The sequence below is a fragment of the Nesoenas mayeri genome, assembly GCF_963082525.1.
Source record: "Nesoenas mayeri genome assembly, chromosome: 18".
NCBI lineage: Eukaryota > Metazoa > Chordata > Aves > Columbiformes > Columbidae > Nesoenas > Nesoenas mayeri.
This window is the reverse complement of record NC_137566.1, coordinates 9,425,181-9,442,477: the sequence shown is the minus strand read 5'-3', so window position 1 is coordinate 9,442,477 and position 17,297 is coordinate 9,425,181. Positions and strand designations below refer to the sequence as shown.

The following is a 17,297-nucleotide window of genomic DNA, read 5'->3' as shown; positions in this document are numbered from 1 at the left end:
CGCGGCGATAGGGAGCGTGGAGCCAGACTGACACCGACGAGCCGGCAAAAAGACTCTTTAGCGCTGTTTGGAAGGTGTTAAAAGGCAGAGCTTTCATTACAGGGTCGCTCCTCTAATCCAGCGTGATTCGCGCTTCTCAGTATTACACGCGCCTGTTGCATATTCATTTGTTTCTACCGCTTAGTGAATGCGTTAAACATAAACTATTTACATAACCCCTCCCTTTGCCGGAAGCCTTTCTTTGGCACTCGGGAGGCTTCATCAGAGGTCTCTAGTGGTCCCCGGGGGTGTTTGGAGCCTGGTACCCCCCAGTGTCGGCTCCTTGACCTGATTTCTCCAGCACACATGGTGTCATTTTTTGCTGCTACTCAGCAAAAGTCATCATGTAGCTCTTTCTTCATTTAGTAGAACACTCCACTTTCCCAGCTTGCAAGCCTCGTGTCCAGTCTCTGTAGAGCTATTGCTTCTGTGTCAGGTTTCTGTTACATTAAGCCTGGTCTTGCTACATTAGGCTCAGTCTTAGCCTGGAGCTTTCCACGAGATTTTCGTTCCTCTTACCAAGACACACAAGGGCCGGTTTACAGGGGAAAAGCGGCTCCGTGCAGTGCAGCCCCACAGCGCCCACACCTCGGCTGCGGCACCGGGGTGAACCCACGCACACCCCCGCGCTCCCCCCGGGGCGGGTCCCGCAGCCGGAACCCAAGCGCGGGTGCCCGTTCCCGGGCGGGCCGGTGCAGCGGGAACGCCCGCTCGGCAACCCCGGCTCGCTCGGTGACCGCCTGCCCCGCGGCGCGGCCGGGCCGGATGGCGAAGCGAAGCCCCGAGGAGCCGGGGCCCAGCGCCGGGGCCCGCAGGAGGAGGAGGAGGAGGAGGAAGGTGGAGCGCGGCCCCGGGGAAGCGGCGGCCGCCCCGAAAGGCCCCGCCATGGCGGCAGCGCCGCCCCGCAGCCCCCAGGAGTTCTCCGCCAACTGGAAGGCGCTGCGGGAGGTGAGGGGAACCGGGCGGTTCGCTGCGGGTAGACGGAGCCACCCCGGGGCTGGCGGGGGAAACCGCCCGGGGAGGGCCAGGGCCGCGCTGGGTTTCCCTGAACACAGACACACGTTGTGTGGAGTAATTAAAAAATAACATTTGTGTCAATAAAGGCAGCGAATTACCCATTGCATGTAATTCTAGGACCAGCAAGAGTCTGGGGCCAGGGGGGTGGGGTCAGCAATGCAGGGGAATCAACATTTTTTTGGTCATTTTAGCTACTGAAACAAAAGGCAAATAGCTCCAACGAGACCCTCCCTACGTGTCAAACATCCACCAAAAAGCAGCATCTGCTCCCAGCTGGAAATGGCCGAGAGGTTCCAGCTATCAATGGGAAAGTGGGAAAGGCCAAACCCGCAAATCAAACGGACAGTGGTTCTGCTAAAGATGCTGCTCCTTTGGCTGAGCCAAAGTCCAAGAGAGGTGCAACAGACAAGGCTTTAAATGGCACCAAAGGTGATGGGAAAGGCTGCAAAGAAAAGAAGAAAACTAGTAATGTTTTAAAGGAGAAAGATGATATAAAGCATAAGAGGAGGAAAGCTGAAGAACACACAAAGCAGCAACCCAAAGAGTGAGTACTTCAGGCATCACACAATACTTATTTTGGGAGGTGTATATAAGGAGCACAGAGCAGTACGTTCAAAACAGTTGCACTATTCCACACTAAGTTTTGGGATAAATAAGCCGCATGCTGTCCCGCTCCTCAGATATAGCAATGAACCTGCATAGGTGACAGAACTAAACTGATTTTCACAGAGCTCATGTCTTGATGTAAAAAATAAATATGCTTTTCCTACACTTCAAAGATACAAAACTGCTTTAAGACTGTTAAATGTAATTAAATCTGTACTTACCAGGCCCGAAATCTGGTTTGATGACGTTGATCCCAAAGATATTGAAGCAGCAATAGGACCTGAAGCGGCAAAAATCGCTAGAAGAAATCTGGAACTTGAAACCAAATCCAAAGAGTCCGTGGAGAAGGTGCTGGTTAAAGAAACAGCTTCTGAAGGGTGAGTGACATCTCCCAGCAGAGCTATGGAGATTGTCCCTGTAAGAGGTGTCACCAAGCTGTCCTTGGTCTCTAGGCTGACACGAGCCGTGGCCATGGACTGCGAGATGGTGGGAGTGGGGCCCAAGGGTGAAGAGAGCATCGTGGCTCGCGTGTCCATCGTGAACCAGTTTGGAAAGTGCGTTTATGACAAGTATGTCAAGCCTACAGAAGAGGTGACCGATTACAGAACAGCTGTTAGTGGCATTCGCCCCGAGAATATAAATACAGGTAGGAGCCTTTTCCCAGAAATGTCCTTTAGGGAGGGAGGATTTAACACGCTATGGCAGAACCCTTGTTGGCTGAGCTTGGATAAGTATAATCCCAAGGATACAATTGCCTTCTCAAAAAAGCTGCAGTGTTCTAACTGTGGCTTGCTTAGCTGTCTCATGCATCTAATGCAAAGTGTTTCCTTGTGTGGTATTTTTAGGTGAAGATTTTAAAACAGTTCAGAGGGAGGTCGCTGACATCTTGAAGGGAAGGATTTTAGTTGGACATGCTTTACGCAATGATCTAAAGGTATGTGGCTGCAGGTTTGTTATTTTGAAGACAAGGCTCCAAAAATTTAAGATTGATTGAGTTTCTAATACATCTTTCTGGCTCAGATGAACACACCTGAGCTCCTAGAAGCTACAGCTTTGTTACCTCAGTTTCTTGTCATTTCATGCTACACCAAGTATAGCCCTAGTTACTTGACCACTGAAGTTCTTCCACTCCCAAATGCTAAAGGCACTGATCTGTTTACTAAATTAAAGAGCCAGGAAAGAAGCAGAATGATGAAAAACCAGCTCAGCAGTCTGGACATCATTACCAGAGACAGGTATCTCACATCCTGCTATACCAGCCCTGCAGGCAACTTCTACAGGTGATGCCTCCAGATTATTTCTGTTTCTTGTGCTAAGTAGAACCGTGGTTCTCAAGTCCAGCCGGTGGCTGGATGATCTTGGTCTTGTCCATTTATGGTTTTGAACTCTCTCTTACAATGGATGGAAGAGCAGGAAGCTGTACATTCAGCTGTATAAATTTCTATGCAACAGCACACTTTGGACTGGAAATGTTATTTCTTCTAGGTTCTATTTCTTGATCATCCTAAGAAGAAAATACGTGACACACAAAAATACAAGCCTTTCAAACAGAGAGTCAAGGTAAGAAGCTGCTGGGAAGGTGAACCTCAGCTGACTCTTGAGCTGCTGACTCACTCCTGCTTGCCCCTATTCTTTCTTTCCTCCCCAAAACAGGGGTGTCTGCTTTTTGTCATTTGAAAAGCCTAGTCTAGGTGAATGCTTAGAATCATAGAATCATTTTGGTTGCAAAAGACCCTCAAGATCAAGTCTAACCCTTAACCTAATACCAGCACTAAGTCATGTCCCCAAGAACCTCATCTATGCATCTTTTAAACACCTTAGTGTTTGAAATATATCAATAAGTTGCTTAGTTCAGTACAAACATTACCAATAATACCTGCACACAAAATTCTGTGTCTCTCTCATTCTTTAGCACTCGCATGGTCTTCATAATGATTTTCTGCGTAGCAAAATAAGACGGTACAGTTCTGCTTATGCGACCTTCTTAATGGTATCATTTCCATAGGGATATACAAAATATAGATGGCTTCAAGTTCCTGCCTAGACTGCAGGAGTAAAGGTTCAGATCATAGGGAGATATTTTAAGTTTCATAACTATATGCTCATGTTTTTTCACAAAGCATCCCAAACATAAATCTTAATAATAAATATAAAATCCTCTCAGCAGTGCTTGTGTAAATCTCTTAATTCATGAATTATTCTTGACAGCTCATCAGTAGAAGCTGAGATGTGCTATACCTTAATGAGGAATACACTTAAACCAGTATCTTTTATATAAATACACATATTTCCAATAGCGTAAGACACAACAATGCTATTTTTTCTGTTTCTAGTGTGCACGGCCATCACTGAAACTGCTCTGCGAGAGACTGCTGAACATTCAAGTGCAGACAGCGGAGCACTGCTCGGTGCGTATCTCACCAGAACATACATTCTGGGGTAGATGAACACATTAGCTGTAGGATCCAGGTTCAATCCAGAACACCGTGGCTTCATTCTCACCTCTCTGTGAAAGTTAATGAGCTCTGCATGGACACCAGCACGCAGTAAGATTGCTGTCTAAGCTTACTTACTGTGTCTCATACCGCTTGGATTATTCCTTTATATTCATAAACTCCTTTTGAACAAGTCGGCTGTATTTTGTTTAAATACTAATTGTTGTTTTAAGATCCCTGAGGAAAAAAGTAATTCTCAAGTATTGCCTGCTTACCTTAAAAGCAGCGTTCTGGTGGGCTGGATAAAATAGTGGACAGGAGGATATAACAGAGGAATGAAGGGAAAAGCAGGGAAAAGTGTCTTGATACCTCCAAGATACTGTATCAAGAGTATTTTTTCATTAGAGCTTTCCAAGTCACAATCAGAAAGAGAAGTGCGTAGCCTTGTGGTGAGACACACACTCTGAATATATATTCATCCCCTTCTGCTAGTCACTCTAAAGAACCTACACCTAGAAAGCAATTATGAAATGCTAATTAAAAAGACATTATAATGATGGAAGATTTAGCTGCTTTTTTAACAGTAATGTTCTTAAACCATGTCAGCTCTGTTTCATTAAGCCTCCTGTTTGTTCTGTTCTCTTTCAGATTCAGGATGCACAAGCAGCTATGAGACTGTACACCTTGGAGAAAAAGACATGGGAAGCTGCTGTTAAGAACAAGTCTAACAACAAAAATAGTAAAAGTTGAATGATTCTACACTGTGTTTCTATCTGCAGCATTTGCTGGTTTCACATCACATTCCAGGGCAAATTTAGAGAGAACTCAGAACTGACAGCAGCTACTTCATGAAAATCAAAGGACAATAGTTTCTGACATGATAACCAAGTGCCGCCATCCCTGTGGTACCCACACCTAATGCCTACTACTGTGTGTAAACAATACCTGTAGTCCTGCCTCTGTCAAGTACTTCATCAGTTCAATTTCTGCAGAAAATACACACAATAAGTTTTTTTAAAGTGTGTTTCTATTAGGATAAATGAAGGGAGAAACTCATCGCTTGACTGAAATTCACAAAACTAAAATCTTTATTTGAAATATTTTAAAGTCTACAAAGTAAGGCAAATTCTTGATTGCTGTTAGTCTCACAGTTGTGTACCTAAATTAACAGAATATATAGCTGGTTAAGTATTATTAATGGCCTAATATTAATCTTTCTGATGAGAAAAATATTTTAAAATATTTCTGAAGGATTCAAGCTTTTATATCTGAACCAGAAGTGCACAAGTCTTGTTCTTATACAGAAAGTTTCTCTCTTATTTCTGCAGTTTCAAAAGCATTGCATCCACAAGGGTTATTATCTCCTGGAGAGAAATATAAGAGTTATAAAATACAAGATTACCTTGTTGCTTCACTTATTTTTACATTCCTTTATTAATAAAAGCACTGTGTCTAACATAGGCCTTTCAAGTGAGTGATGTTAAAAGCACATGTGGGGTCTGATACTGCAAAATCCAAAGTAACCGTAATTAACAGACCAAATACTAATGTTCTGATTTAAATAATTTAAATGGATACTGGAAGGGAAATGGATACCAGGAAAGGGTTTTGGAGATTTAGCAGTTGCACATCGCACACTGTATTGCCAGAACAAGTGTTCTGGCCTGTCAACAGGGGACTCGGGGAACAAGGAATTACATTTACAATAGAAGGGGAAACATCAAATTACATTTACAACAGAAGAGGGAGCTTTCTTCTCTTTTGTGATTTTCTTTCTGCACTACCATATAGCTGCAGCATTCATTAAACTAGTGCAGGCAATGTCTGCAGGAGACACTGGAGAACAAGTTTGTGTGTAACTAAGAGGAAAGCTGTAAGACTAAACAGTTTTATTGGCTTGATGTACAAACTTGTCATTATTGGTTTGATGACAGCAAGCCATTGCAAAAGGAAATATTAGTGTAACACATTAAATAGCTCAAATAACTTCACCATTTCTGGTGTTTCAATACTTACCTTTTTTGGTATGACTACTTGTTGGAATTTATTTTAAGTTAAACCTGCAGGCAAATTGTCCCAAGGGTTTCTTTTGTTGATTTTCTCTTTGTATGGGGTCTGCTTAAGGATATTACAACACAAAAATATTTGGCGGTAACATGCTTTGTTCTTGTGAACCTTGGCATGTTTTAGTATGAAGAATGTAATAAATTAACAAAATGTTGCAAGAGACAAGAACATAGTTTTAAAAGATGACAACATTAAGAAAAAAAACTTAAGGGGAAAGGGACCTGGGGGTCATGGCGACAGCAGGGTGACCATGAGCCAGCACTGGGCCCTTGTGGCCAGGAAGCCAATGGTACCTGGGGTGGGTTAGAAGGGGGTGGTCAGTAGGTCAGAGAGGTTCTCCTGCCCCTCTGCTCTGCCCTGGGGAGACCACACCTGGAATATTGTGTCCAGTTGTGGCCCCTCAGTTCCAGGACAGGGAACTGCTGGAGAGAGTCCAGCGCAGGGCAATGAACATGCTGAAGGGAGTGGAGCATCTCCCGTGTGAGGAAAGGCTGAGGGAGCTGGGGCTCTGGAGCTGGACAAGAGACTGAGAGGTGACCTCATTAATGTTTACAGATATCTACAGGGTGAGTGTCAGGAGGATGGAGCCAGGCTCTTCTCGGTGACAACCAATGGTAGGACAAGGGGTAATGGGTTCAAACTGGAACACAAAAGGTTCCACTGAAATTTGAGAAGAAACTACTTCTCAGTAAGGGTGACACACACTGGCCCAGGCTGCCCAGGGGGGTTGTGGAGTCTCCTTCTCTGTAGACATTCCAACCCACCTGGACACCTTCCTGTGTAACCTCATCTGGGTGTTCCTGCTCCATGGGGGGATTGCACTGGATAAGCTTTCCAGGTCCCTTCCAATTCCTGACATTCTGTGATTCTGTGACTTCCAACTACTTGCTTTCAGTAGTTAGAAATATTCTTACAAGTTCATTCTTCACCCCATATACACATAATTCTGTAAATTTCTGCACTGTGTAATTGCAGCTATTTGAGAATGATACAATTCATAACCAGAAATAAGATATTAGCCATCTACCCTATATTATGACAGTGGCTTCTACATACCGTACTGGATGGAAACCGCCTTTTTATTTCAGACAGCAGTTCTTCCGTTTTCTGGGACAGCATATCCAGCACCATGTCTTCTGCAAATGAACAGCATAATATACAGTTACAACTGCCAATAGTATCAGCAGGCGCTAAAGGAGAGCAATGAGGGGACAGATCCACAAACAGAAGGCAGGATAAGATGAAGTTATATCACTACAACAGAGGGGCATTTATAATTATTCAAGAACAAGAGGGATGAACTCTCAGTTCCAATTCATCTTCCTTTCACAGATACATAAGTTAAGCTTTTCCTGAGATCAACTAACATCCCTGAGCAGCTGCCGTTAGTTTTCTTTACTATTTTTTGAGGGAGAGGAAGAGATTCATCTAACACCACCATGATCTCACCATACTGAACCATCTCATTAATCAGCATACAGATGTTTTCCACCACTTCTGGATCATTTATGTGAAGGCAGTAGGCATCTTTCAGCAGCTTTATTCCACTGCCTTTGGAATCCGTTATCAATCTCAAAGCTGGTATTTCTGAAAGGGAGACAAACACTGTTGGGTTAGTTGGTCACTGCAGCATTATCTGCTTTCCAGTCCCCTGGACATGTGTAATATTTTTCCGGGAAGGTGTGTCTGTTACTTTTAGTCTTCCCAAAAGCTATTTTGAAGCAAGTTTGGGCAACAAGCAGAAGAACATATACACAACCAATACTGTCGCACATGGCAGGACTGATATTTTCACGTTTACTGTTTTCACATTCACTTTAACACAATGAAACAACTTCATTGTAAAGTAAGTAAACAAAACACTCCATTTATTAATGGATCAGATTGTGCTGATCTAACACTTCTCATACATTCATGCTGGGGCCATGGGAAATTAAAAAAACTAAAATCACACCCCCAGTTTCACTATTTCCTCTCGCAGTCCTGGAAGATTAACTCAGAGCACATGTCAATCCAAATCCTACTACAAACTCAAACAATATAGAAATATCCACTTCTGAGCTGAATTGCAATTAATAATAATAATTTTTAAAAAGAATTGCTGAATGTTACCAGATAGCCTCAGAAGGCTTGCTAATGCCAGGCAGGTGTTCTTCACCAGCACTGGTCTTCCCAGGTTCATCCTGAGCGCATCCAGCAGAAGTGCTGTTGTGGGCTCATATTCATTTTCAGTTAAGCAACCTTAAAAAAAAAAAACAAAAACACAAACCCCCAAAACTTCAATATACTCAAAAGCCTTTAATACACTCAGCAACACTTCAATTTCTGCCTCCTGTTTCTGAAATGACTTTTTAATGATGTGATAAAAGTTACAAAGAAAGCATGTGAAAACCCGTACTACAGTAAAAAAAGGCCAAATAAAACTTTATGATGAGCTGATCCAGGGGTCATCCAGTTATATCATTGCTGTGGCTCATTAAAAAGAGCTTCATTAAGTAGAGTAAGAAAGTTCAGGGAAAACTGGTTGAGAGGATGCAAGTTCCTAACTCTGCTGCCATCTGCAGAGCCGGCTCAGACCAAGCAGCCGCTATTTCCCACTGACAGACAGACAGACACCTTTCCCATGCACAAGGAACAAAGAAGCTGGGAACACACACCTTGGAGTGACAATGCCCACAGAGCTGAGCAGGCTGACTCCGTAACTGGTCCATTCTGGAGATGCTCTTGAAGGACAGCAGAGATAACGGGGACGGCACTTTTCAGTAACGCGTGGTCTGTGTTGTTCTCTGGATGACCATAACAAAAAGGAAATACATTGAGCAGAGTTATTTAATCAAGTAATAATATCATAAGCACCTTGTATGTAAAATCTTAATGGGTGATGGCATTGGAGTAATGCATCATTATTTTAATATGGACAACAGCAGAGGGAAGGAATCCAAAAAGTACAAAAAACAATCAAATTTTACAGAACTAATATGTAGTAATATTGCAGAAAGCTGAGCTTCTCCTGGAGTTGGGTTTTCTTTGCCATTTGAATTATACATGGGGAATCACAGCAAGAAACTTCCAAAAATAACTGCCTTTGACAGAATAAGGTCTGCAGGATGAATATGTAGCTCATCACATAAATTGAATGGGTGGTTTGTTGCACAGAGGTAATAAAACACACCAAGGGCACCTCTCCGGAATGGGAGAAAGAAGAAAGATCCAGTTCCAGCACCAGGAATGTCTGAACTCAACTGGGCACAACACCCATGGCCTCCAAGTCACACCAGTCGAGGCACAAGACTGTGTTCTCCTTACCACCCACTGCCAGGCTCCAGAGAACTCCACAGCATGAGAGGCAGATCTCTGCATTATGAGGAAAACCACTCAAAATTGTCAGGAGGTCTGTGATTATTCCAGCTTTCCTCAGATTCTCTGCAGCAACTTCTGAAAAACACAGAGAAAGGAATTCTATACAGTCTGGTATTTTTGTCCCACTTGCTGTCCTCACACCAGACAGCACCACTAACCATATTTAAACAGTGATAATGAATCAGCACTCCACTAGATACAATTCTGTAAGTACCTGAAGCCTCAGCAGTGGATCTTATACTTTCAGGGCTGTTATCTGATAATATCCACTAGATATTGGTAAATGTTACCACTATTAAACTAACACCTACAGGCATCCACATCTCTCAGTGAAATCACAAGTTCTGTATCATATCTCAGATTAGACTATAAAAGCAGAAACATAAGAATATTCCCAAAATAGGAACAAGGTGACTCACCACTGGCTGAAATAATCATCAATAATGTACAGACCAATGAAAGTAACTCTTCATTTTCCGAGTGTTTTCTCACGGTGTCTAACAGAGAGGTAGCCACGTTCTCAATCAGCGCCATCACCACATCCTGTTCTGGAGCTGTCAAAACACATTTTAACAGAACAAAGATTTCAGTGTCTTGCAAGTCTGAACCTTCTGCTGTTAGCATGAGTAAAACATTCAATTAGCAGCATTTCTTCACATAACGTATCCAAAAGTTATTAAATTATTCTGTTACATTCAATTTATCCCCTAAAGCTGTAGATGTGGTCTATCTAGACTTCAGCAAAGCCTTTGACACTGTCTCCCATAATATACTCCTGCAATGGACTGGAGTTGGACCAAGGGTTGGACTTGATGATCTGAGGTCTTTTCCAACTCAGTTGATTCTGTGATTACTGAACCCATTTCAAACCTGATCTGCTACATCTAACTTTACAAGAGATACTGTATTACTCAGCATAAGTTGGAAGTCTCGTAACTGTACCTTGACTAAGAATTTCAAGCAATAAACTGCAACCATCTACTTGTAACTTGGGAGAATCTACATGAGTCTTCATGGCAAAAGTGGTCAGTTCTGTGAATTTCAGCAGATAGGGCCAGGCTGTGGGGAAAAGAAGTTATTTGAGACAACATCCAGTTACACAGCTTCGAACGCTCAGTGGGTATCGATGCTCCAAAATACAAGAGTTCCAGTTTCAAACAAGTTATTTTTCCTTACTGATTACAGATATGAGCAACCCTGTGTTTTAACATAATAAGCCAATACCAGTATTAAACAGCAACACATTTTGTAACTGAGTTAACATGGTGCTTCGAAAATATGAGTTGTGATCTGAAAGATTAGCCTGAAAAATGTGCAGATGCTGGGGAAAATATGAAGTTTTCTCTCATACACCTTTACTAGACACAGAAACTAGACACATGCAGTTTCCTTTTGCTCTCCCAGTGTTATAGCCCCAGGCATCACCCCCACGTTGCCCCAACACTGATACAAATTTACCTTCCTCAAATGTCAGTTTGCCAATTCACCTTAGTCTCCAATTAAAATATCATTTAGTTTTGGGTTTTTTTCCATTTGCCCATTCTTCTTATCTAGCAAAACACCTCTGCTGTGCAACAAAAGCACATACAAAACAAGTACCAACACAATCACATCAACTAGTGACCTATTCCAGTACGTTTCAAAAATGTGAAACAGGAAGAGAACAATTTCATTCTCATTTATTGTCATAAGAATATTTTTCTTCCTGTTATCTCAAAATGTAAGGAAAGAGCAGAATAAATAAACTGATAAAATAGTGCCTTACCACTTTTATCTCTCACAGAACTGGCAAAGAGCTGAATGGCTTTAACCTGTACTTCTTCTATATCCCAGAAAGCCTGCATGAATTCTACACACAAAAGGAAAATTCTTCTAAGCGCTCACATTCTCTATTTTGTGCAAGATATGTTATTTTCATTTACATGAATTCACAAGTCGTGATTGTTGAAAAGAGAAAAACTTTTTACCTAATGCATCAAACATCTAAATATTACAAAGTGTTACGATTCATCTCTAATGTGGTTGACATAATATTCCAAAAGGTCCCCAAAAATATACAAAATCAGAGCAGGGATAAGAGCTTTAAATATATTATTCTGGTAGCCTTTTCAGATTAAGATTGTATCTTCCTTTTCTAGGAGGAAAATAATGGAGCAGATCTTTTGTGGCACAAATCAGCAAACACATTAGAATGCAGACAACAACAGCAGGGGTCCCCAATTTTTTAGGAATGATCTCTGACCACATTTAACTCACACAGCAGGTATGGCTGGTAGCCTTAAGAGGTTATAGAAAAGGCTGTGTAGTGATCCTTCCTCAAAAGGATCCCATTTTATTTCAAGTAAAATGAACGTCCAGTAATTCATCTTCAGGTAGAGCACATGCTGACTGGGAAACACGCAGCTTTATTTCCTATGAAAATCACCATTACATTAATCTGATTTTCCTTATTACCTAGAACTTCTTCAATTCTTCCCTCAAGGAACACATCTATTATTTTGGGAGGCAAAGACTTTTTCAGTTTTACTGAAGAAGCACCTGCACCAGTCAGGCACTCCCTAATAAAAGGATCATCAGTGAGATCCCTAGAATTATAAGAGGCAAAAGCAGTAAAATAAGTTAGAACTGGTAAGTTACAACAACGAAAAATTCTACAGCCTTTGTTTCATTTTGATTTAGAAACCTAATAATACTTCTTTGAAGACTAGATTCTTTTTGACAGAACTTACACAATTTACTTCAAAATGGCTATTAAAAGAGCTCATACTGAGCAAGCCATGCTTGGGCTTCAAGTTAACAGCTTGTAAAATTATGTATAACATAACTCCTCAAAAAAGGGGCATCCACGCCTATCAGAACACACGCTTCTGAATGAACATCAAATCTTCACTTCTTTAATAACTCAATTTGTCAAGGCACTAAGATCAGCAACCTCAACTCAGCCTCTTTCAAACAGCAGCCAATGCTCCCATCTTCAAGAAGAGAGGTGAGGCACAGGATAAAAAACAAAGGGAAAGCATCCAGAACTCACTTTGCTGTGGGCCTCATGCAGGGCTCAATCTGTAGCATCATCAATAAAATTGGAAATAAAGGTGCAGAGCTGGTATATTCAATTTGCAGCGGTACCACAATCATCTCAAGATGGTTGGTATCCTGTCTGATATCCTGCAGAAAACACATTGTCTCTTCTGCCTGTAAGGAGCACAATATCAGAAGAGCTTCCACACACTCAAAGACACCCTGGTGGGCCCAGGACATTTAAAATGTATAATGAAACATTATTACATACATTCAGAACAGAGCAGGTCATCATGTCGAGTAGAATACAACCTAGAGACCAGATGTCAGATTTCTCAGTAAAAGAAAAACCAAATGTTTCCGGAGCCATCCAAGACTTGCAACCTGGTGAAATAAGAATCATACAGTCATGGCACTGACATTGTACTACACACAGTTTTTGCTTGCACATGCATGAACTGCAAACAATTGTTTTATGTCTAAAAATCATTTAGAGATAATCTGCACAGATTAAACATTTTTTACTGGTGATATACCACAAAAAACTAAAACACGCTATAACTAATGAATTATTTTCTCAGATGTTACTACAGAGGTATTAGGCTAAAAAGGATTCCAGCTCTATCTGTTGCAGAGTTCTGAGACTCAAACATATTATAGTTTTCAATTGTGAACACAATTAATGCTCCAGGCAGCTACCTATGAATATCCTATTCATGTTTCAGAAGACAAATAGTACAATATGGAGAGGTGGGACAGTAGATAATTTTTTCCTCTTTGGCTGATTTTTCTCTGAGAACTAAAAATATCCACCACAGCTGAAACTTTTAAAAATAAAGTAAAAAAAAAAAAACCAAAACACAAAAACACAACAGTAAAACAAATATCTACTTTCTTCCACTCTTATTTTCCATTTCATCTCATCTGTCATAAGTGTTTCTGTACCGAAGTCACTAAGCATGAAGGATGCTTCACCAGTCACAAGTATGTTTGATGGCTTGAGATTTCTGCAACACAAATCACAATGTCAGGGATTGGAAGGGACCTCGAAAGCCACCTTGGTGAAGCCATGTTGACTTCCCCTAATGACCCACTTATCCCTGATATGCCTTGAGATGGCACCAAGGAGAAGTCGTTCCATCAGTTTCCCAGGGATGGAGGGGAGGCTGACCGGTCTAGAGTTACCCGGGTCCTCCTTCTTGCCCTTTTTGAAGACTGGAGTGACATTTGCCAGTCCTCAGGCACCTCTCCTGTTTGCCAAGACTTGGCAAAGATTTCCCAACAGCATGTGAAATTAGGGTTTAATGATATTTAACTACAGATACCCAGCATCTTTATACATCAGGAGGTTTGGGTTTGGTTTTATTTTTTTTTTAGGGGGGGTGATTTGGGTCTTTTTTTGTTTGTTTGGGGGTTCTGTTTGGTTTCTTTGTTTTTAAAATATACAAGTGACCTGTCAGACAAAGTGCACGAGATTTCTACTCACCTGTGGAAAATATTTTGTGTGTGTATATAAAACAAAGCATCCACCATCTGTCCCAGGAAACTCATTATCACCTGTTGAGCAGAATATACATAAAAGTGTAACAAACAGAGTAACTTCCAAATATATTTTGGAAGAGGATTCCAAGCCCACCCTTCAGCAAAACACTGTGCCTCAGAGATTTTGGGGAGGACTTTAAGACGGAACACAGAGGAAGGAAATATAAAAGCAGCAAGATACTGTCAGTTCAGCCAGGTGCCTCTTCTGTACTTTTTACCATGTCTGTTATTTTTTCTGACTTGTGCCTTTTTTCCTTGATTACAGCAGAAAGATCTCCCTGGCCTGAGTGCTCCATTACCAGACAAAGGAACAGAGATGATATCTGTAACACAACATTACACTGGCATTGTCTAATTGTTTGCAGGTAATAACATGTTCAGTAAGAAAGATAAAACCGAGCACTTGGCCAAACTGGTGGGTGTGGTGTTCACCACTACCAAGGTGTTCTGAGATGATTCATCCCTCACAGAGAATACAATAATTACTATTTTTTATTAAAAATAGAACACATTTGTTGTTTTGGTTTTCGTTTGTGTTAAAAAACCCCCACACCATTATCAAGCATCTTATCTGAAGCCATATAGGACAATTCAAGTCAAATATATCAAATATACATCCATAAAATTTTGCCTGAGCACAGAATCTGCAAAAACTCAGGGCTTTTGGCTTTTCAGTTTCCTATAGTCTCCTGTAAAGCGTTTTTATGCAGCCATGCAAATCAGTATCGCACACTGATTCACACCAGAAGCTGTGAGTCAGTATGTAGTACTGAAATGTGATGGACTCCTTCACAGCATGTTTATTCAGGAGTTAATACAGCAGGTTTGTTTCATGTCAAATAATCTTTTTCTGTAGCATCTCACACCAATGACCCTAAATGTAAACCTGCAAAAATGCTTACACACCTACAATGTTAACCATGTATTTCAATTTAACCAATCCTATTTCATTCTCACCTCATTATCCCAAGTCACAAACAATTCCTTGTAAACACAGATGTTTGAATGATGAAGTTTTAGCAAATCTCTTGCCTGTATAGAAAAAAATACAGAGAGAGCTTTCCATAGCTACACAGTCCTTCCCACTGACCAGCACTGTAAATAATATCCTAAGCCAGTTCTTGACTTGTTCATGTCACATGTCTGATCAAATCTTTTCAATATGCAAGCTCTGTTGTATATTTGTATGTAGAGGTGTCAAGGAAAAACATTTCAATAAGACTCTACTCAGTATAGTTACAAATTGAGTTTACTAACAATAAACTATGAACAGAGCAAGGTTTTCCTTCAGCTTAAAGGCCAAAAAGATGAACTCTTCTCTGGTTTTGGCATAAAGCAAACACAGACCCTGAAAAAGGGCTATCCTCTGAGAAGAGTTGTCCATTTGAATCTACATATTCAAGCAGAGGAACATTTAATACAAAATCCTGGCCTGAGCTCAAGCAGAGGGCAGGGAGCACACCCCTCAGATAGCCTTACCCTATTTGCATCTTGACTATTTACTTAGTTAATCCTTACAGATAAAAAGCTTTGTTCTGTCAAGACTTTGGTCTTTGTAAATGAAGTAGTGAAGAAAAACCACACTGATACCTCCTTCAGGGCCTCGTTTGCTTGCTTTTCTTCAATGCATTCAACCTGCACCAAAAAGAAGATAAGATCATAACAGAGAGACAGCCAAACTCCAAGTCAGAATAATCTCGTCAGAATGACTAGAACTGCAAATTGTGTATGAACAAGCGTGAGTTTTCAATGACAGCTCCAATCTCACATTTGGAGCAGTCTTGTTGCTGGGAGGTGGCCAGAAACAGCATTTTAAACGAGTCCATGACAGCTAACCAGTCCTCCTGTACTGCCAAAGTGGCAGCAAGCTAAGGTGAACAAACACCTAAATAGGCTGGTCCCCTTTCCCGCTTCTAACCTCAATATTTTGATAAAGTGATCAAAACCTTTCCATTTCCAAATCAGCAGCATACTGAGAGGTAAGCCTACTGTGACTCAATGGCCAAGCTTGCCTTAACATGTTTGTCTGTTACTATCAGAAGGGCTCATGGAGATGACAAACATGTCAACGGACTCTTGCTTTCCGAACAATCATCTTCTCACCTGCTTTATTATATATTTCTTCTTTGCATCCATTTCTGTTTTGAGTTCAGCCACCAGCATAGTGCCCAGCGCCCCAGGCTGCAGCTGCTCCAGCACCTGTGGGGCAGAGGAGATACACCCAGGCACTTGCTCAGCTGTAAGCTGTAGAGCACCCAAGGCAGAAAAGCCCCTTCAAACCCCTTTCTGAGACACTCGGCACAGTGCACACCCCCAGTTCCCAGGAGCTGGACCACACGCACCCAATTCCAGAGACACACAGGCCTCCCCTTCAAAAATGTTTGTCCACGTTTCCCGCACGCTCAGCAAAACACCCTCATCTCCCCAGGGCCACTGGCAACCCCGGCACATCCCTCACTAGGACCACAGAATCATTTTGGTTGGAAGAGATCCTCAGGATCGTTGAGTCCAACTATAACGTAACTCTAGCACTAAGCCATGTCCCTAAGAACCTCACCTAAACACCTTTTAAACCCCTTCAGGGATGGTGACTCCACCATTTCCCTGGGCAGCCTGTTCCAATGCCCAACAGCCCTTTCTGTGAAGAATTTTTTCCTGTTATCCAATCTGAACCTCCTGTGGTGCAACTTGAGGCCATCTCCTCTTGTCCTATCACTTGCTATTGGGGAGAAGAACCCAACCCCCTCCATGCCATAACCTCCTTTCAGGTAGTTCTAGACAGCGAGAAGGCCACCCCCCAGCTCCTGTTCTCCAGCCCCCACGTCAGCCCCTTCCTCAGAGGGGTTCTGACCCTCCACAGGGCCACACAGCCCCTCCTTGGGGCCACCTGCATCCCCCTCACGGTCACATATCTACACTCTCACCCTTAAGCCACAAACCCCTCCCCAGGGTCACCCACTCCCCCCAAAACACCACAACCGTTCCCTTCCAGTCACACAAGGCCCCAGGCAGCACCTCGTACTTCTCCATGACGGGACTGGGCTCTCAATGAGGCAGCGGGTGCGGAAGGACCCTCAGGAAATGAGGCCCCTCAGCCGTTAGTGGTGGGAACCCAGCAGGGTCGGGCCGCTTCCTTCACCCTTAGGCTACACTTTCAAACCAAAAAATCACCGTTATTAGCACTGAGACATAAGCACACGGGAAAAACAATCG

At 42.2% G+C, this 17,297-nt stretch overlaps 2 protein-coding genes across 2 annotated transcripts; one reads left to right on the top strand and one right to left on the bottom strand.

Moving 5' to 3' along the window:
- The first annotated feature begins 791 nt into the window (after positions 1 to 791).
- On the top strand, positions 792 to 5,625 carry REXO4 (REX4 homolog, 3'-5' exonuclease). The gene is made up of 8 exons (XM_080355962.1): positions 792 to 987; positions 1,248 to 1,600; positions 1,887 to 2,039; positions 2,115 to 2,308; positions 2,508 to 2,596; positions 3,148 to 3,222; positions 3,996 to 4,070; positions 4,746 to 5,625. Exons 1-8 carry the CDS (start codon positions 805 to 807, stop codon positions 4,845 to 4,847), a joined length of 1,224 nt encoding a protein of 407 aa, XP_080212088.1. The 5' UTR covers positions 792 to 804; the 3' UTR covers positions 4,848 to 5,625.
- STKLD1 (serine/threonine kinase like domain containing 1) lies at positions 5,390 to 17,114 on the bottom strand (the record flags this gene model as incomplete). Its single annotated transcript, XM_080355961.1, has 19 exons — positions 5,390 to 5,461; positions 7,221 to 7,300; positions 7,614 to 7,751; positions 8,277 to 8,405; positions 8,822 to 8,950; positions 9,471 to 9,599; positions 9,944 to 10,078; positions 10,467 to 10,583; positions 11,290 to 11,373; positions 11,979 to 12,109; positions 12,556 to 12,716; positions 12,814 to 12,926; positions 13,434 to 13,549; positions 14,029 to 14,099; positions 14,303 to 14,407; positions 15,042 to 15,116; positions 15,675 to 15,719; positions 16,188 to 16,283; positions 17,100 to 17,114. 19 exons carry the CDS (start codon positions 17,112 to 17,114, stop codon positions 5,414 to 5,416), a joined length of 1,917 nt encoding a protein of 638 aa, XP_080212087.1. The 3' UTR covers positions 5,390 to 5,413.
- Positions 17,115 to 17,297: the final 183 nt, after the last annotated feature.

What these genes read in the sequence shown, in the direction of transcription:
- REXO4 (XM_080355962.1), top strand. Translation starts at nt 805, where the DNA reads ATGGCGAAGCGAAGCCCCGAGGAGCCGGGGCCCAGCGCCGGGGCCCGC. An exon ending in ACTGGAAGGCGCTGCGGGAG is followed by an intron (nt 988 to 1,247) that starts GTGAGGGGAACC and finishes TGGTCATTTTAG; the next exon opens with CTACTGAAACAAAAGGCAAA. An exon ending in AGACAGCGGAGCACTGCTCG is followed by an intron (nt 4,071 to 4,745) that starts GTGCGTATCTCA and finishes GTTCTCTTTCAG; the next exon opens with ATTCAGGATGCACAAGCAGC.